The 26,748-nt window shown below is 42.2% G+C and overlaps 1 protein-coding gene across 1 annotated transcript in view; it reads left to right on the plus strand.

Moving 5' to 3' along the window:
* Positions 1 to 26,577, plus strand: part of chchd6b (coiled-coil-helix-coiled-coil-helix domain containing 6b) — a 78,165-nt gene extending 51,588 nt beyond the window's left edge. The window contains exons 7-8 of the mRNA XM_084062445.1: positions 8,973 to 9,108; positions 26,279 to 26,577. Of these exons, the coding sequence (XP_083918571.1) occupies positions 8,973 to 9,108; positions 26,279 to 26,302 (160 nt within the window). The 3' untranslated portion in view covers positions 26,303 to 26,577. The remainder of the gene's footprint in view (positions 1 to 8,972; positions 9,109 to 26,278) is intronic.
* Positions 26,578 to 26,748: the final 171 nt, after the last annotated feature.

A 26,748-nucleotide genomic window follows, 5' to 3' on the forward strand; every position in this document is an offset into this window, starting at 1 on the left:
GAGGTTTATTGATGTGATAGAAGCAGTGCAGGGGTGTGACTGAATACTCAAAGGGCCCTCTACAATATCATGTCAATAAAAGTCATCTGCATTAGGGCTGGTCAATATATATCGATATTATATTGATATCGTGATATGAGAACAGATAATTATCATCTGGAATTTTGTGATAAGTGCTATCTTTTCCTTGTTTTAATCACTATTTTATATGACAAGAAAAAAATACTTTTAGTTCTTTATTTTTGAAAAATGCAAAAAAGAAAAGAAAAAATAAATTCACTATGATATTATCGTTACGATATATCAAGGTATTTGTTAAAAAATAGTGTCAAACGTGTATCATTTTCTTGTGTTGCACTTGTGCATTAAAAATGTGTTTACTTATTTTTTTATATGCGGTCCTCCCAAGCCTACGGCCAATACAAATGCACACCACGCCAGTATTATGTGAATTGGCCACAGGGGGTCTTTATTCAGGGTGTTTACTGGTTTCAGATTAGATGATGCATAGGTAATGACCACAGTCTCCATGCCTCTGGTGGTCCATTGAGCTGAATAGGCCCAAATTTATGTCCCGCTTACCTTGGTTCCGGCATTATTTTGCATGCCTGCATTAAAACGCTAGGAAGGTCATCTCAGCATTAGTCAAAGGAACACCACTTTATTCAGCCCCACTTTGTTGCATAGGTAGTGTATGCATGCATGTTCGTGTGAGATATACTGTGTGTGTGTGTGTATACAGTGTGTATATAGTGTGTGTGTGTGTGTGTGTGTGTGTGTGTGTGTGTGTGTGTGTGTGTGTGTGTGTGTGTGTGTGTGTGTGTGTGTGTATATATATATATATATGTATATATATATATATATATATATATATATATATATATATATATATATATATATATATATATATATATATATATATATATATATATATATATATATATATATATATATATATATATATATATATATATATATATATGTATGAGTATGACACACTCTCAAACACACTTATACTGTACATACACACACAAACTTGCAACTCTCCTCTCTATCTCTTTCACACACATGGACACACTTTGTATTCAGGCAGCCATGTGCTCATCATGTTCTGTCAGTATGTGGGCAACGTTTTCATTGTGCCGTGGTCACGCTGTCATTTCACACTACACTGACCACCCAGTAATTATTCTATTTACTGACGACTGCAGCCAGGGAGCACAGCACAGCTCTACACAACTCTAACTATCCCTTTCACTTATTTTTCTCCAGCACATACTGACTCATTTTTTTTCTTTTGTGCTCTCAGCTTTCTTGTTTATTAGATATTTCTATATGTCTGGTTCCCTCTGTTCTTCCTTTTCATTGATCTGGCTTCCACTCTTCCAGGCTCCTGACTCACTCTTGCACCTAGTCCTCTGTTCTCGCTTTCTCTGTCTGACCTCACAACCCTTCCATTTTCTGTTACCTTCTTTTAATTCAAAAAGACCTAGCTTGTAATGGTTACGTATTGGTTGCTATCTTATATGTCTGACTATGAGAGAGGTCTGACTGATGGAAAACAAATACTCTCCGACAGGAGAGTATTTGTTGCATATATGTGTTGCATAGAGCAACGGGGGTAAAGAATGGTGGCTGGGAACACAAATCGGGTAATTTGAATGACAGGGTGATGTGTCCAAATTGAGATTAAATGAATAAAGTAGCTGGAGCACGCAGCCAAAGCGTGTCAACCTGCTGATCAGCCATCCTATGAAAGTAAAGGGACCAACAGTAGTGTTGCACAGTAGTGAATAGTGATTATGAAAGTTTATGAAAATAAAGTCTGATTTCGATGGCACTTGCAGTTTTGGCTATGGCATGAAACTGAGGACGACAAAAAAACGAAATAATGTGTAAGTGACAGTAAAATTGTAATTTTATTACATTCATAAAAGGGTTAGTAATGGGTAAGTTGATAATCTGTGCATGTAATTTATTATTCACCAACATTGATCATGTGAAGTAGTTTTGTTGTTGCCTGACTCCTGCCTGATGTTCTGACATCGAAATGTCAGTCTTGAAGAGACAGACAGACACTGCATTTGAAAAAAAAATGATAAAATTACTTAATCAGTCATATCTTAGGTGGAAATATTGACACTTTTGTTGTGTTGGCAAAGGTACAAGCATAAAGTATAAAAGTATACAAGTATAAAATATGCTTACTGTAAGTATTTGTATTTGTGCACTTGGCTGTATGTTTTCCCCTATCTTGTTTTGTTATGTTGAAGTCACAGTCAAATTCATTATTTTCAAGTGGAGAAATGGGTAACTAAAATATGATCTGGTGCCATTTGGTGAATGCAAATAACCTTTACACACACAAAAACGTCTGAAAGTGAACCTCCTGTGTATCTGATTGTCTGTGCTTGGCGTTAACATGGTTTGAAGTCTAAGATGTCTTCCCAGTTTGCACTGCGTGATGATGGATGGTTGCTGTGAAGCTACTGCTGCTGACAGTTTGTTGTTCAAACACTCCTTTCTGTGGGTTTGTTATATGTGTTTCTGTGTGGGTCCAGATTCCCATGTCTATGTTTGTAACATGCCCAATTAGTGAGGCGGGCTGCTAGCTTACTGTACACTAGATTCTCACGTTTTCTTCCAAAAGTAGTGGAAGGCTAGTCATTATCAGAGACAGTACCTGTCTGGACTGCAGTCACATAGAGAGTCATTAAGCTGCATCTCTAACTGAAACTGAGCTAAGACTGTGGACTGTGGTCTCTTACCTCGACACACACACACAAGCATTTCGTCGCTGTTGGGTGGAAACTTTGTATGTCCAAAAGTTGAACAATTACTTTTCAGGAAATGGAAAAAGGAACCTACTGAGCCCCGGAGTGGCCATAGGAAAAAAAAAAAAGAAAATGAGAGGAAAAAAACACTATTGAGGCCACGTTTTACTATTTGAGCGCTCAAAAAAGTATTTAGTGGCCATGAGATATAACTCGCTCCCACATTTTAAAGCTTTGTTTTCAACGGCTAAATATATACATACACTATATACTGGAATTGGAATTGTTGACGATAAAGAGGCTTGCGATGGAGTGCGATACCGACCCACCCGCTCCATGAAGAGCGCGTCTCACCCCGCGTCGCCCACAGCTCGAGTGAGTCGTCTCGCCGCAACTTCTCCTGATTGAAAAGTTATCAGCACGACACGCAAACACGCATGCACACACGCGGCTTATCTTGTTCCCACGTGTCACCTGTTTTAATGAAACACTCTCCTTATCCCCTCCCATCTCCTCTCCCTAGATTCCCACTGAGGGAGTTCAGTGGGGATCAATCAGCTAGGCTAACAGAGTGTGAATTGTTCTCCTGCACTCCTATCTCTCCTCCGGCACTCAACCTGTCAGCGTATGACAGCGTATAGGAGATACGTGCGAAGCTCTGTCTGCCTTCAGTCCGCGGCATGTACTTGTTTTTTTTATTCTGACTCCCATTTGAGACCGACAGAGACTTCATAATTCGTTTCCGGGGAGTTGAGATTGAACTCTGTTGTGGACTTTTGGGATGTTGTCGTCTTGTCATTGTTTCCGACAAACTCATTATTTTGAGTGTGTCATAAAATAAATGAATGGCATTAATGATCATAATTATAGCTATAATGCCACAGAAGTCATAACCTTTGCTAAATAACGTCAGTCTGCAAGACATAAGGCCTTCAGGGGAAAGTATGTAGTTGTGTTTTTATGGTTCTGCATGTGCTGTAAGATTTCACCAAGCTTTAATAGGGGGGAGGGAATATTATCCGTTATAGGTGCATCATCGAAGCTTTATGAGGTCTTGTACTATGCAAGAGACATGCTTTGTCACTTCCTTTGATCTCACCCTGTCCACGACATCTTTGATCCTCTCCTCCCTTCCCCTCCACTCAGAGTAATATTACGATCCAGGCGCATGCGGCTACCACCACCACATCCTTATCATCCAACATTAAATAACCTCTACCAACCTGTTCTCACAGCGGGGTTGTGATAACGTCCGAGAAATCATGGCACCCTTTTCCACAAGTTTCCTACGAATAAACTGCAGCGGTATCTGCCTCCACACCAGGTGCCCCAAGACGGCAGATACTATACTGTTCATTCATATACTTAGCATGCAAAATAAATGTCATTTATAGCAGAAATCGGCTGATTCCAAGGAAACAGCAATTCCATTCAGCTGTCTTGTGCCTGGTGTGGACGCAGGCGCTGTTGCAGTTTATGAATCTTATAAAAAAAAGGGCGCCATAACCTTTTGCAGTAAACCATACAAACCCCTTTGACTACACATGCATTGGTTCATTCACAGAGAACAATAAAATGGTATGCCCACTTTTCCTGCTTATTGTTTTGTTTCTCCAATATCAGACTTTACAGTGATATAAAAGCCAAACACTCTCTGCCAAGCAGAAAAATAATATCAATCATGATAGAAGCTTTAATCGTTGCAGCCGCAATCTCCTTCCTTCGACACTGTTCTTATTTATGCAATCCGTCACCGATGGGGACAACTGAAGCATTGTTTGGGGCCTTCTACCTCCAAAAGTTAGCTATCAAAAGCTAGGGTAGCTAATGTTTTTTTTCTAATCAGAGCTCACCTTTAATTTCTGTCAAACAAGACAGTGAACATAGATTAGCAGAGGCAATTTTCTGCTTCAGATTCCATTATTAATGTTTCTCTTGTTAACCCATTATGACCTGGAAAGCATAACATTTTAGATTTTAGCTATATAAATAGCACATTGGTCGGCTATTCAAAAATAGCAGATATACAAGCTCATAGCGCGTGAACATTTGTGCAAATCTTTGAATATATATGTATATTTTTAAAGTGAACATTTTTAACTCAAATCTTTGCTTCTGGGGGTCCCTGGAACAAAATATTTTGAGATGGGGGTCGGCGGCCAAATACATATCATTTTGAATCGGCTTCATGTCTTAATGGGTTAAATAGAGAAAAGGATGTTTTTTTTCTAACAGGATCTGGGATTAGTACCTTGGGGCTATTGTTGCAGTTATCTTTTACTCGGAGGGAGTGATTAAGAATGGCCTCCAACTCTTGAGGCGTAAAGTCTTGCATCAAGCGCTGATATAATTGCAATCAAGTGAATGAAACTGGTGGCAGCTGCCACTATACAGTAGCATTTTGACATTTCAACACAACACCTCTGTACTATGTGGATACATTATCTCCTTCCAATCCTTTCTGAAGGGTACATTTTTCATTGGGACCTTATTCAGGAAATTAGATTTGGATGCTATCGCCATCATCATTATAATCATCATCACCACCACAGCAGAACAGCCTTTTTACAGCCTGCATAATTCACATTACTCTTACAGAAGGTCCCCTTTTGTCCACTCCATCAGTAGGAAGTGCTGAATCACAGGCCTTCATACCAGTATTGCCAGATTTAGAGAGAGAAATAAGCAACCAGGTCTAGGAAAACAAGCCCAAAAGAAGCGACTATAGGCCATATGAGCACTTTAAACATTATATGCGCATGAAACGCATCGCAATGCGTTGTGGCTTGTAGATCTGCTATTTTCAAAAGAATCTTGATATATATATTTTTTTGAAAGATTTTAACAACACAAAGCTGGCACGGAGGTCTCTGGCACAAAACCTTTTTAGATGGGTGTCCGTGGACAAATACATATTAATTTGGGGGTTCTTGATTTGAAAAAGTTTGAGAACCACAACATCTGGAAACAAGCCCAAAAAATAATCAACTGCACTTTAGAAACAAGCCCCAAAAAACGCAGCCCACAACTACCAATATTTACAAGCAACTTTACAGAAAAACAAGCCCAAAGTTCCTTATAATAAGTGGACATCGCAACACTGCTTCATACAGTAGCACCTTGTCAACTGACCTTCTATAGTCCAGAGTCAGGGTGAGTGGGGATGAACCAGACATCATTATGGAGAGAGAGCACCAACATTCACCCTGTGTTCACCCTGTAAACCACGTGATGTGACAATAAAATAGTAGTAGTTCACCCAAAAACCTGGGTTTTTCTGTTTTTGTCGCATTCCTAAGCCATTAATTTGATGACCGGCGGAGACTCAATTGAGTCTCATACTGAGTCTCCTACTGACCGATGACCAGGTCATCAAATCTGTGTCCTCAGCACTGAATGCATGTCGCATCAGCAAAGGGGTACTGGCGTATTGTGATTAATGTTTACCATGAGTTTCTGTTTGACATTTGGGTTAACTTATTTGTACTCTCTCTCTTTCTCTTTCTCTCTGTCTGTCTGTCTGTCTGTCTGTCTGTCTGTCTGTCTGTCTGTCTGTCTGTCTCTCTCTCCCCCTCTCTCTGATTGCAGTTGATTCCGTTGCCATGAATATTCTGTCCACCAGTGATTTGTGTGATCCTATTGTTCACATACCCACAGATTCACACTATGTATGTACTGTAGATTGTCTATATCCCAGTTAAACAGCACATACACTTCTCCTGTGGACATGAATTGATAAGGACCCTTTCATTTTACATGGAGCATATTTAAAGAAACATTACACGCAAGCACACATACACTTCTTCACCCCCCCCCTCTCTCTCTCTCTCTCTCTCTCTCTCTCTCTCTCTCTCTCTCATATCTCTCTCTCTCTCTCTTTCTGCCTCCATTTCACACCCACACACAGTGTATATTTGTCATTGCAGTCAGGGACTACTGAGCTCATTCATATGTGAAGGATGCATGCTTCTATAATTGCTGTGAGGGGTTGCAGGAGGGCAGCCGTGTGTGTGTGTGTGTGTGTGTGTGTGTGTGTGTGTGTGTGTGTGTGTGTGTGTGTGTGTGTGTGTGTGTGTGTGTGTGTGTGTGTGTGTGTGTGTGTGTGTGTGTGTGTGTGTGTGTGTGTGTGTGAAAATGTCAAGCAGTCACTTTGCTGGAATAGACAGGAATGCCCCATCCCATCAAATGAAGCAATGTCTCTCCTTGTCAAATTGATCTATATCTCTCTCTCTCTCTATCCCTCTCTTTCCTCACATTTTAGCTGCACAATATGTGTATTGTTGTATTCCAAACATTTTCTCAACAGAGGTTGTGTCTGTGCGCGGTAAAGAGAAGTACAACATTGTGTGCAGCCTGAAAAATGACAAGGATTTTCATAATTTTATTCATTCATTATTAATTTATTCAATCATACCAGTAGCTACTACTTAATGAGTATCTTTGTGCATTTGCGTTCCTATCAGAGGTTATTGTGGATGGATTGCAAAGGATGTGTGTGTGTTGCATTTTTGTATGCATTAAAAAGACCCCACAAAAAATCTGTGTGAGTTTTAGTGTGTATGTGTTTGAGTTTTTCCACGTGCGCGCGTGTGTGTTCCTTCCTATCCTCCCAATTGTGACTTCTGTCACAACAAAGGTAAATTACCCCAAGCAACAGAGCACTCAAGGATTACGCTCTTGTAGGATTAACATTCCCTACCTGCGTGTCTGTGTGTGTGTGTGTGTGTGTCTGTCTGCGTGCATGCATGTGTGCTTGCGTGTGTGTGTGTTTGTGTGCTCATGTATTGTATGGTGTGCAAAAGATAAAAAAGAAAATAGTTAGTTTGACATTGACTCCTAAGCTGCTTTGTAGATGCATAATTCATCTCTCTCCATGGGGTGCAACTTAAAGCCTTTGAAAATATCGTTACCTTTCCAAATACTCTATAAACAAAACAAACCACAAAATAACCCACAGTGTATTTTCCTATTCTTCTCCATATTCTGTGACACAAGCCAGCTATTCCCTTTGTTGTTGTTACCTTTTAGCTAAGCCCAAATATTAAGTGTTTATGTACCTTAAAATCCCTCAGTAGCTTGATTTCGTACTGCCAGTTCAAATCAGATTCTCCTTGTAAATCTGTTTTCATGAACATAACCCCAGGAATCTTGAGTTTTCCCTCTTAAACATCGATGATGGGATTAGACAACTCGCTATCTAAACTGCAGCCCAAAAAAGGATTGAAATATAATTGTATTTGCTGGATGCTCTGTTCATTTCTGACAAAGTGAAACAAAATAATCTATCTATAAATTCCCGGAATGTCTGTCTGTCTCTCCCTCTCATATCCCGATAATCATTCATCCGGTCGACTTCCCACTTGGCAGGTGTGTTGCTGAGGACCCAAGGAAGCGCAGTGTCGATTGTGAAGTCGAGCGGATGAGCGGTTCTCCAGAACTGGCCCGCTCCGCAGGGGCACGTGTTCTGAATGCACTGGTTAATATAAATAAGAGGATCTGTAGAGAAAAGTGACACTAAAATAACCTGGGAAGACCACAAAGAATAAGTTCATGTGAGCAGGGTACTTAACAACAAAATACTGGTCGGTCCATTTTCACACTCTCCACTTGAACCCTAGCATCCCTGTTGTGGGGGGAACATTAGCAGAAAATAGTCGATCTACAAGCTCACAACGAGTCGCGAGCTTGTAGATCGGCTAGACCCTCTAACTTAATCAAACGGACCAGAGTTGCACTGTACTTGTTGCATTCTTTTTGAATCTACACCAGAAAAATTGCTGATCTACATGCTCTCAACACGTCACATTGTGGCGCGTTGTGAGCTTGTAGATCAGCTATTGTTGGTGAATGTTCCCCCCAGAATAGGGATGCTGGTTTCAAGTGATTAAATGTCAAGTGCAAAGTCATTTTCAATCTGTCCTAATGGAAACTTACTGTATCTTAGGGGGAAAGATTTACACATTTATGTACCGTAATATGATAAATGTAAGGTGCTATAAAGTGACAATGTTATTCAAGGGTGCCGTGGATGAAAAAGTTAATTTGCAAGGGTACCATGAGCCAAAACAAGTTTGAGAACCACTGGTACAGAGGGTTTATTTAACAGTGAAGATTTTTCAGTGTGAGCAGTGAAATCCTTTCCTTTGACAGTGTGAATGTCAGACTGATGATCTCCCCTACCTTTGTGCCTCCATTCAGGCCCCGGTGCACTCAGACTGTGTGCACTGAGCTGCAGGGCCGTGTGCTCCAGTGCTACCGAGACAACCCACAGCAGTCCCTACTGTGCTCCGGCCTGGCCAAGCAGTACATGTCCTGCATCCAGCAAGCCAAGAAGGTATTGTGTGTGTGTGTGTGTGTGTGAGCGCGCGTGCCCCTGCAATGTGAACTGAGGAAAGGTACAAGAGTTTAAAGTTTAGTTGATAGGAGTCATTATTGGTGTGTGTGTGTGGGGGGGGGGGGGGTTTGTGTGTTGTCTTTAAACGGCAACTGAGCACAATGCCGCTGTATTCTACTTTTGACTCAATCACATTGTTTGGTTCCCTCTATTGCTTAATTAAAAAGTACGATGCTGTCGCGTGATGAAAATAGACAATCTACAATCCCACGACGTGATGCATATAAATCAGGCTTATCACTCCTCTTTATGCCCCAGTGCAGAATCATACTCTTACAGTAGGTCTTTCTAAAACAAGTACTGTTCTTTTCAGGAGTCCTGGAAGGTTGCAAGCCCTTATCAGAAGTCAAACACATGCTAGCTCAAGAAGTTTGCCAAAAGCAAAGTAGTAGAAGGCTGGCAAAATTATTTCAGCATTTTTTCCACATGTTGAAGTCAATTTGTTGCACTGAATCGATTACGTTCTAAGCAATTTAGTAGGTGGAAGCCACAGCACTTCAAATGTACCTACATCAATCGTGTTTTTTGAACATTTTAGGCAGAAGATTACACCGTTATTAGTGTGGTAAAGATCGTTTTTGGCATTCAGTACTTTGAAATTCAGCTTTCTGTCGAAGCCCCCCCCAAAAATGCATTTAGATGCAGAATTTATCTACAAAGGTTTTATTTTACAGCCGATCGTCACGTTAACAGCCCATAGATTGGGCTTCAAATCAGCACAAAACATCCCATATATTTGGGCCAGTTGGGTCTTATCATGCAGCCTTTTTTTCCGGTGATTCAATGTTAAGGCATGTGCTGGCAACTTATTTTTCACACCTTCCAACCGACTGATGTACCGACTGCCCAGCATGTTCTCCACTGCAAAACGTAAATAAATTAAGTAATGACCACACCACGCAAATGTGCATAGATTGAGTTAGGTCGTGAAATACGTAACATATTTACGTGGATGAATGGGTGTGCGCAGCCGTTCTCATCGGCCACGCATGGACGACCGAGAGAGAGACAGAAATAGAGAGAGAGAGAGAGAGAGACAGACAGTGGCAGCGGTGGCCTAGTGGTTAGAGGGGCGGCCTTGATACCGGAAGGTCCCTAGTTCGATTCCCCAATTCATCACATCAATCATGAATCACCGCTGAATAGCCCTTGAGCAAGGCTTCCATGCAGGGTCCGGCTGGAAACAAGCTTCGTGCTTAGTCCGACACCCTGGGTAAACAACAAACTTTGCTTTGCTTTGCTTACAGACAGACAGACAGGGAGAGAGACAGACAGAGAGGGAGACAGAGAGGGAGAGAGACAGAGAGAGAGACAGACAGAGAGGGAGAAAGACAGACAGAGAGGTAGAGAGAGAGTTCAATTCAAAGGAGCTTTATTGGCAAGATAAATAGCAAATTGGAAAGAGTTCTATTTTCTAATGAGATCGTGTTGGACTGCCAGTCTGTAGTAATCTGTAGTAACAACACTTGGAGATCTTGAACAGTTGATAAAACTGTGATAAAAGCGGTCCAAAGACTGACAGTCTCCAATTTCCATCGAGATGGCGCTCAATGTGTATACACGTATGTGTGAGGGAAACTGGAACCCTCTCCCCAAAACACGCTCGGCCCCATTTTTTGAGTGAACCGCTCGCCCCCAGCGGCGGACCACTCGCCCCGCCGGTGCGGAACACTCGCCCCCAGCGGCGGACCACTCGCCCCGCCGGTGCGGAACGCTCGCCCGGAACACTCACCCCGCAGGAGTGGAATGCTCACCCCGCTTGGTGAGAATAGGCTACAGCCCCTAACATTAAGTATAGGAAGTAGTTAGGCAAAAAGCGGTTACAACGGCGGAGGCGCGCCGCCTGAAGCGGACTTGAGCCATGAGAGGCACCACCGAGTGAGTCACCGTGGCGAAGTCGCTGGATTTGCGGGTCCGACCGTTCCGAGGTCGCTGGATTTGCGGGTCCGACCATACCAAGCTTGCCGGATTTGACTGGGGCGAGTGGACTTTGGTGGCCAGACATATGAGGGTCCGACCGATTTGACATCGCCGGATTTGACCCGGGGCGAGCTTGAATCGGGCGACGGTTCTTGTATTCTGTGTGAGTACATGCATCTGTTCAGAGCATGCATTATACAGTAGTTTATTTGTGAAAGTATAGAGTTTGAATGTATTTATGCTTGCCTGTAGTTTCGTTTTTTTTCTTCTGCAACACAAGGCATTATTTCATTCAGATTAAATCAGCAAATTAAATCAGCGGGGGGTGTGAGGGAGAGAGGGAACTAGAACAAGAGGGAAAAAAACGAGGAGGAGAAAACATTGGGAGGCTGGAGAGAGAGAGAGCATGAAGAGAAGAGCAGAAATCCACAGCTTCAACAGAACATACCCGTCTCTCTTTGAATGACGACAGGGGAGCGATAGCATTGAGAACTTGGCTGCTGTTCTCGGTGGCAGTTTGCCAACCAGAACGGGCTCAGAGCCCATGCTATCCTTTGGGGAGAAAGAGGGAAGTCTTATAGGTTCTCGCCCCAGAACCATCCATTCACCTCCTACACCAGAGAAGGACAGGGATTTGACTGACGCTGATGAACGAGGCTGAATCCTGCCAGTGTCTATGACAGGAGTCTATGGCTGGCTTTGATGGAAGATGGAGAATGAAGGTTATAGATTTCAGTGTCTGGCCCCCGCCCACCGAGCGGAGATATGCTACTGAACTGCAATGACTTGCTGAAAATTACTTTTCTTTTACCAGAAGATTTCGTTAAGAGTCTGTGCCTTTTTTATTTCAAAGCAAACTTGTAATCTGAAACATTTGATCTATCTTTGTCGAGCTAATCTGACAGAGATTAATCTCACTATTCACAAGGGACCAGCAGCATTCGTTTAAAGGCTGTTCGATTTTCAAGTTGACATTTAAGTGTTCTGAAGAGCGCTCCATCCTGAGCTCAATCTTAAAGGCTTTTGAGATCGTCATTTAAACAGCACTGATGTTTCTAGATGTACATTTGAAGATGTAAAAATATAAGACTTCATATTTCAAGATCATATGACACAATCCCGCCTTCATATGTCTGTTATCATCCAGGAGACGTTTTGACGTTCATCCCTGGTCCATCACACCACTAGGGGTGCAACAGCTAATCTCATCAGTGTAGTCATTTATTTGAAAAAATTATCGATTTTAACAGAATAATAATAATTAGAATAAGAAATCAGAATGAACAATGATCAAAAATAGTGAAAATAGCAGATCTACACCACGTGTCGTATCACAACATGACACAAACTGACAGGCAGGCTGGTATCCTTAGAGACCCGGCTACAAATAACAACCACAAAGCTGGTTCACGTGCAATTAAAAGTTATTATGGTATACACATTGATTATTAGCTATTTAAGACTGCTTAAAAATAGCCACCTATGCAGAATACAAATCGGTGTGTTTTGGGGACATTTTCAGCAATGTAACGGAGTAACGGTCTGTACTGTATGTCTAAACAGTTTGATCACATTGACGTGAAGTGTTCATGATGTAGAGATGTAGAGAGCACTAAGAATGGAAGGAACACAAGCGGAGCTGCCACTGGTGGTTCCTGATCAGTCTTAATGAAAACGAATGAGTGGGCTGTCCAGGGACCCCTCTGGACACGCGGGCAGCTGTCCAGTCTGCCTGTCTATAAATGGATCTGACAGTGCCAGCCGCTTGGCAGAGCATAGGGCTTGGAGGAGAGTTTAACTAGGAAAGTTTCACCGTTCCTGTGGGTGGTTAAGTGCCAACAGAGATCAGCTTCCACTCGAGTTTTACTGATGACAGAACATTGGATAATTTTTCTGTGCAATATGTACCATTGTATAATCCACACACAGATGAAACATTTTGTAAGGTAATAATTACCTACCTTGTTGGACCGTGCTGACTTGGTTTTTCCATGTATAGTGTATAGAAAGGTTTGATCACACAGGTTGATGAGATAATGGATTGTTATTATGATTATTATTATGATTTTTATGATAATTAACGTCATGATTATTATTATAACTTTGTCACAAAGGTTTCTCTCATCTCTGTATTAGATGTTAAATATGAGTCTGTCAACAAATGGTTCACATATTATTGATTGTTGCCTTTAAAAAGTTAATTTAAAATTCTACACCAAAAGATAGCATTGTTGACTTTTTTCTGTTTAATCTCTCTCTCTCTCTCTCTCTCTCTCTTGAAGTTCACCTAACACACAGTGGCACAGCCCTTCTACCTGTCACTCATAAGGTCTTTTATGTGTTATGACACACACACACACACACACACACACACACACACACACACACACACACACACACACACACAATCCTTTTCACACATTATGAGCTCTGCCACCTACAAAAGACAGCTACTTAAAGATATCCCTTCACACCCTCTGCTCTCCTATCACTCCCAATTTCTCCTCCGTCAGGTTGGGTCATTGTCATGCATATGGGACCTTCAGTGTGTGTGAGGGGGCACAAGAAAATGTCAGCGCGCCGAGACCCTGCCTTATCACGGAGCTTTACCCATGAGGTTTTTGTCTGTCTTTGGTGTGACGTAAAGACATTATCTCCATAGGCTGTTATTGCCAGTTAAAGGAAAGGGGGGGGGATATCGGCCATGAAGTACATTTGCACATACCTGGAAATTTTCCTCTGCATTGATTGATTGAATACTGTGTTAACCCTTTAAAACTGGGAAAGCATCTGTCATTTTAGATTTTAGCTACAGTATATATAGCACGTTGGTTGGCTATTCAAAAACAGCAGATCTACAATTTCATAGCGTGTCACTTCGTGCCGCGCTATGAACTTGTAGATCTGCTATTTTTTAAAACATTGTGAAAATGTGTACAAACCTTTGAATATACATATATTTTTTAAAGCATTTTTTTTCTCAAATCTTTGCTTCTGGGGGTCCCTGGAACCATATATTTTGAAAACGGTTAGGATTTAGAAGACATTTGTTGAATCGGCCTCAGCTAGCCAAGGACAACTTAGTTTTTTTTACAACTAGGCTTATTTTATCAGTTTGTAATGATAATAATTAAAAGATGAGTGTTATTGCTAAAAATCATGTATTGCTATCGTTATAGTGATTTTAGTGATTTTTAACTGCCCACTAGGCCAAGGAAGAAATGCCACCCTACATGTTTCAAATCAGCCTTGTGGTGGCGATGTAACAGGCAGATTCACTCCCGGCCCTCCAGGCTGGCGGAGATAACAATAAATAACAGGGATTAACACCTGATTCACACCCACACACATCTTTCAGCCCCCTCGCTGCAACTAAACACAGATGACCTCAAAGTCGCATTAAGCAACACACGCTTCTAAAAAACATCACTCCAGTGTCACACCTACTTTCAGCACTCTGTGGTTCCACCACCAAGCGTTGGTGCAGAATGATAATGTTAGTGCTGCTGTGCCATTTAAAACTCCATCATTGAGGCTGTCCGCATCTGAGAAACACTTGCCACTCTATTCCACACACTTAACCTTGAACCTCTCTCTCTTTCTCTCTCTCTCTCTCTCTCCTGAATGCAGCATTTATCTAACCTGAGAGCGTGTGTGTGTGTGTGTGTGTGTGTGTGTGTGTGTGTGTGTGTGTGTGTGTGTGTGTGTGTGTGTGTGTGTGTGTGTGTGTGTGTGTGTGTGTGTGTGTGTGTGTGTGTGTGTGTGTGTGTGTGTGTGTGTGTGTGTGTGTGTGTGCTTGCGTGCGCATTTGTGAGTGTAGACTGCTGTTGTGCCTGGTAAAGTGCCATTCTATTCGTGCCTTGATTATTGGGGTGGTTTTACTATAGAAGGAGTACATTGAGTGATTAAGCCTCATTATACTTTGCTGCGCACAAGTGCACGTAAAATAACAGATCTGCAAGCTCACAGAGTGTCGCAGCGTGACAATTTGTGAGCTTGTAGCAGCGTGACAATTTGTGAGCTTGTAGATCTCATATTTCCGTTGCATGATACCCGCTTGCAGTGAAGTATATACTGTAAATCAGGCATTGATTGCTGTGGACAAAGAATTGCTGGGGGGCGAGGGGATTCATGTGTGTATGAACAGTGTTTTTTATTTATGTACTGTATGGTGTTGTGCTTTATAGTGCCAAAGATCAAAAATCAAGCTGGTATCCGAGATACATAAATATGCCTCAACATTGCGGTTTACCACAGCATGACGGCCCTATTTGAGCAGCCAGGGGGGTTAAATTATTATTCATTTTTATGTGAAGCTACATTGATAGATTTGTTTTGGTCCTTTAATTTTACACAAATAAAATGTAAATATATTTGTGTGTGTGTGTGTGTGTGTGTGTGTGTGTGTGTGTGTGTGTGTGTGTGTGTGTGTGTGTGTGTGTGTGTGTGTGTGTGTGTGTGTGTGTGTGTGTGTCCAACTCCAGTAGTAGCATTGGTTTTCAAAAGTGTTTTTTATTGAGTAGCCCCTTCATAAAAGCCACGGCCATTATTGAAATGTTGCCATGGTCAAGAGGGCTGCTTTTGTGCAGTTGAATTGACACGGTTCATTAGCAGTTCAGTGGGGCTGATTGGACCATTGCTTTCTTCATTCAAGAGAACGTGGCACTTTATCAAAATATTAACATGTCAATCATCAATCTTTCTATTTATTTTTGTTTATTTCACTCACTCCACTGTTTACACACTTGAGACTGACACAAATTGAAGATGAGGTGAATCAACAATTCATTAATTCCAACATGCAGATACAGTACAGTTACTTCCCAGAGCTTTGTAACTGAGGGATGAGAATTGTCACAAAATCAAGATGGCGTGCGTGCGTGCAGTGCATGTGTTGTGGTTTTCTCTTCTCTTAGTGCTATTCATTTGGTGTGTGATTGTAGCTGTAGCTGTGTTTGTACTTGTAGCCTCCTAGTACATGCACGTAATGTGTTTGTCTATGTGTAGCTGCTAAATTATTGTCACTCTTGCATTTTATGTACATTGTGTTTGTGTATCTGCAATGATTATGGTGATGTGCACTGGCAGCATGTAGCGTACAGCACCAAGGGTAGTGTCCCCTCTCATGGCACAACTTGGGGGGGGGGGGGGGGGGGGGGGGGGGAGTGGTGGAGTGAGCTGCAGATGTGTTCCATTCCTCTGATTGCAGTACATCTACTTTGAACTCTATCAAGCAGCTGAGTGAAGAGGAGTCTCAGTGTCTCTCCAGGGAAACAAGCTCTCACCGAAACCAAGAGAGCTAGATGATGATGGATGATGTTTAAAACCTGATTGAGGCTTGAGTGGCCTTTTCCCCAGTATTTGGTCATACGTAAAACTGTGGGGAACATGTGGACGTTATGAACGAGGTCTTGAGAAAACAAGGTCAAGGCAATCATTGTGAAATTATGGCGTTTCCTTGACAACCATGCTGTGCAAGTCCAGCGACGACAGGCTTTATTTGGACCATGTGAACAAAGCCTACAGCTGCAGAGATAGCCACGGGACGCAACATCAATGAGGATTCCTTTAGAACGCTCCTCGCATGAACTAACCAGAGGTTATTTACTTCCACATTCCTTTCGACATACAGTATAGTAATAAGAGATGTGTGAAAACCAAGGGCGAAAAGTAGGGTATGCTCGAGGAGGGGCGGGATGATTTGATTGACAAGCTACACAACCAATAGCATTCATTCCCCGCCCCCGCTCTTGATTGACAAGCTACCCAACCAATAGCATTCATTTCTGGTTGCATTAGCTATGACGCGTATGACGTGATATAGAAAGATGCCGGATTTGAAATTCCTCAACAATCGGCTTCAGTTACGGTCTGTAGTAACCAATGGCGTCACTTTGTCCATCCATTTTTACAGTCTATGGTGAAAATACTAATAATGAATGCCCAGGCAATGCCCATGCAGGGCACTGCCTGTAATAACCAGCGTGGGGTGAGGAGAGTGTGGAAATCAGACATATGAGAAGACCTAAAGAGTCGGCTGTTCGTAGCTACAGTGGAGTCAGTACTGCTGTATCATATGGCGCTGAGACATGGACCTTCACAGCACGAAAAGGCCCTGGATGGAGTCTACACAAGAGTGCTGTGAATAGGTGTCACATGGACGGACCACATCAGAAATGTGGTCCTCTACGGGGACCCTACCACAAGTCACAGACAAAGTCAGAGAGAGAAGGATGAGGCTGGCAGGGCACTGTCAGGCACCCTGTAACAAGTGGCAAGCACACTGACACAGTGGGAGCCAACCCAGGGCAAAGCCAGGAAAGGCAAGAAGAATAAGGATCCTTCAGCTGGCTGCAGGGGGGCGGCAGGGAGACGTCCCTGTCGCTGCTCCACCACCCAGAGATGTTCCCGCATGAAAGAAGAGAAACAGCAGTGAAGGGTGTCTGACCCTGCAGCTAGCACCATGGCACTGTCGGAGGCGGTACTGATTTTCGTCGACTATGACAAAAAAAAGTCTGTTGACTACCTTTTTTTCACTGACAAAAACTAAATAAAAAGTAAGCCGTGATGACTAAAACTATGACTAAATATACTGACAATTTCGTCAACAAATAAAAACTAGACTAAAATGTTTGGGAGGGACTAGTGGAGAAGAGATCCAGTAAACTAATACAAGTCATCATGGGTGTGTGCGGGTGTCACAGACCGAAAATAGTTGATTTACAAGCTCAAGTTTTCGGTATGCAGCTAAGTGAAAATCATTTCGATGCCATCACGGCCCGCCAAAAATAAATGAATTGACTAAATCAACTGTAGATTTAGTGTTTCAAATATTTTTATTGTGAAGCACAGGTTATAGTTGTACATTTAGCTTCCTTTTTTTTTAAACAAAAACAAACAGACATAAACACAAAACAGACAGGTAACAGAGAAAAAAACTGTAGATTTAGTGGACTATAATCGTATGATATTTAGTCGACTAAAATCTTATATTTAGTCGACTAAAACTAGACTAAAAGTAAAACATTTCAGATTACTAAAATATGACTAAAACTAAACAGAATTGTATTCAAAAGACTATGATTAAAACAAAATAAAGATTTGCTGACAAAATCAACACTGGTCGGAGGTGCGTCAGGCAGCAATGCCCAGCAAGTGTTCCCACTTGTGCTTACATCTACAGCCGTTTCTCTGATCGTTTGTGTCATTTGGGAAACCTGGGCAATGGTTACAAACGGGAAGTTTGCAAAGGCTGGAATGTTCAGACAAATAATACTACCCATCTTAAAGTGATGATGGACTTTGTTAAAACTGTGGGTTGGCCATGATATAAAATCCAAGTATTGATGATGATATTTATCTGTTGCTTCTGTGCTCTGTGATTGAGCAACCAGAAGTAGTGATTCCACTCATTCTCATTGTATGACAATCAGTGTTGGGCAGTAACGTGTCACAAGTAATGTGTTATTATTATTGTAATATAAGTAATTACTATAATGTTTTGAGATATATTACAGTCACCCTTCGTGATGTTGACAACAACTAGTTGTCAGTGTGGCACTTTTGTTTCAGTAGCCTTCAGGTAGTGACTGCAGTCTCTTTCATAACAGAACCTTGTGTGAACGTACCTGTATTTAGCACTCCTGTGAGTGTCAGCTGTATCGCTGCAGTATGAATGTGGCTTCCTAGAGTACATAAAGAATGTCACTTATAGAAAGAGGGAGAATTATTTGACTTCAAGCTAAAAGAAAGAATGAGGCTTTGTGGCGGTGGATGAAAGAGGGGTGGAAAGAGTGCATATTAAGCAGCAAGAGATGGAGAAAGTGGTGAAAGTGAACAAAAACAAATGAAGGAGATCGGCTTAGGCGGAGTGGCATGTCACTAAGGGAAGAGTTCATATAGAGTACAGAGAGAGAGGGAGGGGGGGTGCGGATGAATGGATGAGGGGGGAGGAATCGAGGGAATTGAAAGTATTGAAGTATGGAAGGAACGAGGGAGAAGGAGAAGAGGTTCAAGTCAGTTCTCTGTCAATCATTTCAGCAACAAAAGAACTAGACACTATACCTTCACAACTATTGGAGGAATGGGAGGAATAGACGAGAGAAGGAGAGATATACTTCAGCTTTGAAGCATATAAAATGTCTGCGTGAGTGGGTGCGTGTGTGCATGCATGAGTGCATGGTGCTACCACTCTGGCCCTGCAGTGCACTGTTATTCACACAGGACAGACCCTTACACGCACATACAATTGTCAGGCAATCGTGAAAAGGACTCGGACGCAGACACTAAAGACACTGAAACTGGGTTTTAATGTTCAAAAAATCTAAACAGGCAAGGAGTAGGCAAAAAACTAAACTGAGGACTAGCAAAGGGTCAAAATCCAATAGGGCAGTCAGCGAAGGCAGAGATCCAATCAAGGGCTTGGCAAAAATCTCTGTTGTCTAAAAAACAAAGCAAAGGTCAGTATAAAGTCAAAAACTTGGCTTGAACAAGGTTTGAGAGGTTGGAGTTCACACAAAACAATCTGGCAAAGACTGGAGTGAGACAGGGGCTTAAATACTGCTGGCATGATTGCAGGTGAATGAATGCAGGTGGTCACCCTAGCAGGAAGCAGATCTAGACACACCCACACCTAGATCAGACTGTGACAAATATGTCATGACACATATTGACACATATTATTCATCCAACAGCATGTGATTTTCATGTGGGCAAGAATGTGGTTACACACAAGAAGAAACACTTCCTCACACTATACAGAAGCACATGCGTACACACACACACACACACACACACTCCTCCATCTCATCTCTCCTTCTTGTGATCTAACCACCTGGTGTATGACACATACAGTAAATTAGGTATTCTCTCATGTTCTCTCCTCTCTCTCTCTCTCTCTCTCTCTCTCTCTCTCTCTGTGCATCTGTCTCTAGCTTTTTCTAAAATCCATATTGTCCTCCAATGACATCCAGGTAAATGTCTCATCCATACACACTACACCCCATTGACTGCCATCTCTATATTATTTGATCAATGCTCTCTGAGCTAGTAATGGCCTGTCGTGAGCTTTAAGTGGAGGACACATTACTGATTTTCCACATGGGATTGAATCCTCGCTGGTCTGGGGGTCGTCACGCTGGACGCTCGCAATCATTATGTTATAGTTTGTGAGGGTGAAAGGCTCTAATCTTCTGTCTCCTGTTCACAGCCGGTACCCTGAAGATGTTTGATTTTTTTTTCTACTGGAGTCAGGATGGAGAGTTTCAATAGCTTACGATTGATTCACTATTCATATATATATATATATGATGTACATTGCCATTTAATCCTACGTGCTGCTCATGACATTGATTGCCATCAAATGACGCCCTCGCTGCAACTGTATGCACTACATTTGATTAATGACTTCCTGTCATATTCAACCTTTTATTGACTGATATACTGTCTGACTGAACAAGCAACCGAGTGCACCTAACTGGCTGAATGACTGACCTGCTGACTGAATGATTTAAATGAGTTTACCCAACCATCCAACTGACTGACTGACTGACTAGGTGCCCTCCTCAATAACTAATTGACTGTCCAACTGTCTTACTGAGTGCGTAATCAGTGGAAGGCTCAGTGTTTATCAAGCAGACTTGCCATGGCTGCTCAGTTGGAAGTGTGAGTGACAATCTCCCTGGCGACTGTCGCCGTCTCTCCTCAAAGAGAGGGAGGGAGGGAGAAAGAGACAGAGAGCGTGCTATTAAGCCTTGGGCAGAGAAGGCAGTTATTGATTTTCTAACCTTCTATTATTTTTGTTTTTCTCAGAGAAAAGACGAGAAAGTCAGTCGTGCGTGTGTGCGTGCGTCTGTGTGTTGTACAGTTGTTCAAATGCGGTTCAAATGTGTTTTAACTGTATGTGTGGCTCTTCACACAGGAAGTGTGTCCATGTGACGTGTGCAGTGTGAGTGTAAATTAAGCAATGTTACATGGGTAGGTGTTCTTTACTGTGTTACTATTGCCATGACAGTGATGCTGTCTGAAACAGTGCTTCTGTCAAGTTCTGTTCTCTTTTGTAATATTGCAACCATCAATAGTAAATCTGTCATACATAAATAGTAAATCTATGTCATACATAATAGTGAAAACTACTGAGTTTGTAAAGTGCTGTAGTTGCTTAATTACACAGCTAACATTGAAATAGCCTACCAAGGCAATGTTAACCAGACAGATTAGCATCTCTGTTAACATGGAAATATCTTGATATGTCTGTTTTGTTTCAATGGCAGAGAGACGGTGATGAGGCATATTTAATTTAGGCCTGGCTGAGTGCTTTGAGCACGGAGCTGGAATGCCTACTTTGACTTGGCCCAATACTACCCATTGTATAGTAAATACAGTGGCGCCATCCCCAAAGTTGTTCAACTTCTGTCTTCTTGTACTAAAGTGAGTAAAGATTAGCACCCAGGAAGGAGTGCATGCAGACAGGATGAAGGACAGAAAGATCAATAACCTATTGATCACATGTTGTGTTTATTGATATAGCCTACAGTAATAAACTGTCAGACCTCATGCGGTATAAAGTTTACATTTATCATCGCTACTGCTCAGCTCGAATAGTTGCTAATTATATGGCTTAACAGCAAAGAAACCTGCTTTATCCAGTTAAGCACTGTACATAAGACCATGACCATCTGCCCCAGTTTTACGGTGCATTATTTTTGCTGCATTTGGGTCCACACTTAGCTCTATGTGGCCCCCAATCTAGTTCCTACGTACATCCCAATGCAAGCCTTGAGCTAGAAACTTTGGCTGCCCTGCCTGCCCTAGGTGTAATGCATAAAAAGCTTTTTGTGCCTTTAAATTAACCAAGTGTGGATTTGCTTGAGTCCTGACTCTAGCCTGGGGCACCAGATTTAGCAGGGCCAAGTGTATACTGTGCGGAAGGTGCTAGGGGTCAGTTAGAGACTTGGGGAGCTAGCTCATACACTATGCATGAGGCTTAGAGTCCCGTCACACTGCCTAGGGTGAGTTTGACAATGCCAAATACACCCTACTGCCACACACACACACACACACACACACACACACACACACGTATGCAAGCGCGCGCACACACACACACACACACACACACACACACACACACACACACACACAAGCACTCATGCAAGCGTACAATGTCACACACACAAACAAATAGAGCCATACTGAAACACAGTGTGCAGACACATGCTGTTTCTCCATATCGTGGGATGTGAGTGGAAGAGCAAAGCTAAATCCCCTCGTCACATTCACTGCTCATCTCCAATTCAATGGCACAGGCCGCGATACCCTCGGATGCACTTGGCAAGCTAACGGCTAGCCTGCCAGCTTGCTTGCTTGCCCATCGGCCTGCCAGCATAGCACTGACAGTTAGCATGCCAGCTAGCCTGCTAAGCGGCCACCACTACCTAATGCTTCAGTAACCCAGGGTCGTCGTTTGTGTACAGACACAAGAGGGGCCTAACTTCCCCAGCAGAGGACTTTATCACTAAGAGGAAATCTGCTAATTCTAGACTAGTGTTCAGCACTAATGCTGTACAGTCATAGACATTCCTTAACATGGATTATTTTCAAGATTATTCGATTAATCTGAAAAGTAATCGGTTGAATAATCACTAAGAAAATAATTGATAGTTGCAGTGCTATACAAGTCACTCCGTCCTGCTGTAGCCTTTTTTACTGCGTGATTCCTACTAGCCATCTAAAAGAGTGTGTGTGTGTGTGTGTGTGTGTGTGTGTGTGTGTGTGTGTGTGTGTGTGTGTGTGTGTGTGTGTGTGTGTGTGTGTGTGTGTGTGTGTGTGTGTGTGTGTGTGTGTGTGTGTGTGTGTGTGTGTGTGTGTGTGTGTGTGTGCGTCAGAGACAAATATCTTAAACACACATTTATGTACAAGCCTGTAGGCCAAGTAACTTCCCATGGATTATAAAACGTTTTAAACCTTTTTTTTAATACTGGAAGTCAATGGGGGTCAGATTGGGCTGAAGCTTTGCCCAAAAATGAAGACGACATTACTGACGTCACAGATGACGATGACGGATGTCATGTCATAGACTGGCCACATGGATTCCCGAGATCCATGGAAGCTATGCCGTTATTAGACCTTGTTTTTTTATACGTGTGTGTCTGTGTTTTCTTTTCTTTTCTTTTGTTAATTGTAGTATTATAGGCAAGTTTTATGAAGTGAGGTGGAGAAAAGTGACACTTAACCATAGGCAAGGCAAGGTAAGGCAACTTTATTTATATAGCACTTTTCATACACAGGGCAATTCAAAGTGCTTTACAGAATAAAAACAAAATCATAATACAAAGTGCAACATTGCACTTTAAAAAGAAATGGAGAATATAATAGATACAATTAAAATAAGATAAAGGAGCAAAATAAATACTCCCACCTTTTATACAAAACATGATAATAATAAAAAGTGACATTGTCATTTAAAGACCAGGCAAGACCTAGCTATTCTTAGCCATCATTGGGTAGGGCAAGCAATGTTAAATAAATATGTTTTTAACTTGGACTTAAAAACAGCTATGGTTGGGGATTGTCTAATGGAAGCTGGAATATTGTTCCAGGTTTGTGGTGCATAGTAGTGAAATGCTGCTTCACCATGTTTTGTTTCAACAAATGGAACAATTAATAGGCCAGCCCCAGATGACCTAAGGGTTCTAGGAGTAGGTTCATATGGCTCCAGCATGTCTAAGATGTAGCTGGGCCCAGAGCCACAGAGACATTTATAGACAAGTAACAACATTTTAAAATCAATTCTCTGGGTGACTGGTAGCCAATGTAAAGATTTTAGGACTGGTGTAATATGGTCATATTTTCTAGTTTTCTAGTCAGGACTCTAGCAGCAGCATTCTGAATCAGTTGGAGTTGTCTAAGCGCTTTGCTTGAGAGTCCTGTGAGCACACCATTACAGTAATCCAGTCTACTGGAAACAAAAGCATGTATAAGTGTTTCTAGGTCTTGCTTGGACATAATTCCCCTGACTCTTGCAATATTTTTAAGGCGATAGTAGGCAGATGAAATTACATCTGCCTAACCATAGATAACTCCCTCTGGAATGAAAGTTGGCTAATGACATATCTTAAGAACTTTACCTGACAGGAAAAGTAAGGACTATTATGCTGCCATCTGTATTGTTGAAATATTAATATTAAAATTAGAATTGGAATGTCAGAACATTTTTGTTTCCACTGCTTCTCTAAATTGGATGCCTGCAGTGTTGGACTGCACTTGTTCATCTGGTGCCAGAGAGATGTCTCCGGGAAGCGTCTTAATCTATTGTCAGCGATTCTTTCAGAAAGACATTGCACTCCACTTGTCACATGCCATTGTGTAACGTGTATGCTGTGTGGTTTTTGCTGGATTTGTGGCCAAGAACACAGTGAAATGCTCAGCATTAATTCAACCATTTGTAACTCTGACAGTGTACAAATGTAACCAAATTTGGGGCTTTCAGGGTTAAATTAACACTGAGGACTTTACTGTGCAAGTGTCTTATTTCCAGGACCACCATCATAGGTTGTTGATTAAACCTGTCAAGATAGCATGAGTGGCAGCATAATAAGCTCATATCCACTACCATGTGATGTTTTTAGAGCTGAAATGATTTGATAATCCTTGTGAAAACAAAGTGGATGCTCAGCATTCACACAAATCAGTTCATTCCACTGTTCTTCCCACTAGCGTAAAGTTTGCTTAAACACAAATGGCAATGCGATATCACGCACCACGTTGCGCCGCATTGTGAGCTTGTAGGTCGGCTACTTTCGGCAACGAGATTTGGCGTTGAAGGAAAAATAAGTCAGCCATGGTAGACCCTTGGGGGACTCCAGTAAATTAAATATATAGGGTTTAAGTGCTCTAGCTCCTCTAGAACCATCAACTGCCTTGCTCAGTGGTTCAAAAACTGTATTTGTAGTTGCGGAGGGAGTCACTCGTATGAAGAACTCTGGTAAAGTTTGCTGTCATTGTCTTCAAGGGTCAAGCAGAACGGTTTCCCGCTAAGGCATAAACATGCCATCCACAATGTTACTGCAAACTATTTCCAAGTGAATTCACTCTGATGTCCAGAGAGTGGGCGAGGTTAGCTCCATTCTTCCCCTCAGCTGCTGCATGTGTTCCAGCAAGTATAGACTGCTGAAACTGTGTGTGTGTGTGTGTGTGTGTGTGTGTGTGTGTGTGTGTGTGTGTGTGTGTGTGTGTGTGTGTGTGTGTGTGTGTGTGTGTGTGTGTGTGTGTGTGTGTGTGTGTGTGTGTGTGTGTGTGTGTGTGTGTGTGTCGCCCCATAGCAGTTGTCTACAACTCTCTGTGTTGCCACCTACAGTGGAAGGCCAACTCTAATAGCTGCAGGCTAAACACTGCCAGAGCAAAGGTCATCATCTCTTTAACAAGTACTACACACAACCCATGGACATGCTTCAGGTCCTGTGTACCGTGTGTTTGCTTCAGTTAAAGTGCAGTTGTTATGCAATAAGGTTTTCTGATTATTGTGTTATTCTGTAGACCAAAAAAAGTTAAAACCTTATTTCTTGCAAGCACACAGGTCGTGTTGGAGATGATGTGGACATAGTTGGAGGCAGAAAAGTAGTTGACTGGGGGTAGCATAACAAAAAGAAAGAAAAGCTGACATCCACATCTCAGACATTTTTGTGCTACATCACTGTCCGTCCCACAGTGAATTGACTAGCAAAATGGAAGCCTATTTTTCCAGGGATTTGTGAATAGTTAACCTGTATCCCATCAGTGTAGATGTGTATAGTATATATAGGTGTTTTAGTGTGTTACGTAGCAGAAACATTTCCCTAATTTGATTTGCTGGGAGTCTACAGGTTGAGATAGTACAGTATATGTGGGTTGGATTATAGCCAGTAAGCTACAAGACTTTCAGAGAAAAATCACAGAAGTTCTGCTGTCCTTTACGGATAAACAGCAGTGATGGTGACAGGAAATGCACTCTGTATAATGTCCTGCAAGCCGCTGACCCTCCTCTACTGTTTTGTCACACCGTCAATTTTCTGTGCTGCAAACCATCCGGGAGGACATGGTTATTATTATGAATTTAGAATTTGATGACCTCTCACTCTCTCTCTGTGTGTCTCTCTCTCTCTCTCTCTCTCTCTCTCTCTCTCTCTCTCTCTCTCTCTCTCATTCTTCACAGAGCTTGCTGAGCAACCGCGGCTGAGGGCCCCAAAGCAATCAGAGGATGAGGGGGAACAAGAGGAACATGTCCAAATCCATCCGCCTCTCATTGTCTTCTGTCCCTCTCTGTCCGCCCGTCCATCTATTTATCACTAAGCACATCCCTCGTGTTTTTGGAGTGTGTTATCTTGACTCATCGCTCCGATGTGTGAGTGTATGATGATGATGAGTTGATTTATTGTGAAGTTGTGCAGGCACACTCCTGCTGTCACCCAAATAAATCCCAGTGATCCAGGGGAGAGGACACTGCAGATTGTGTGTCTGTCTGTTTGTTTTGATTTGTGCGTGCCTGCATGTGGATAGAGAGAGAGACCTTTATTGATCCCTCAGGGGAAATACAGGCGCCAGAGCCCAGCAGTTAAGGTACAGATGTGCATGCAAAGTTTCACTGCAATCGGACGCTGTGTACATGATTTTAGGCATTTTGTT

Source organism: Gymnoscopelus microlampas (genome assembly GCF_963454915.1).
Source record: "Gymnoscopelus microlampas genome assembly, chromosome: 7".
In the NCBI taxonomy this organism is placed as follows: domain Eukaryota; kingdom Metazoa; phylum Chordata; class Actinopteri; order Myctophiformes; family Myctophidae; genus Gymnoscopelus; species Gymnoscopelus microlampas.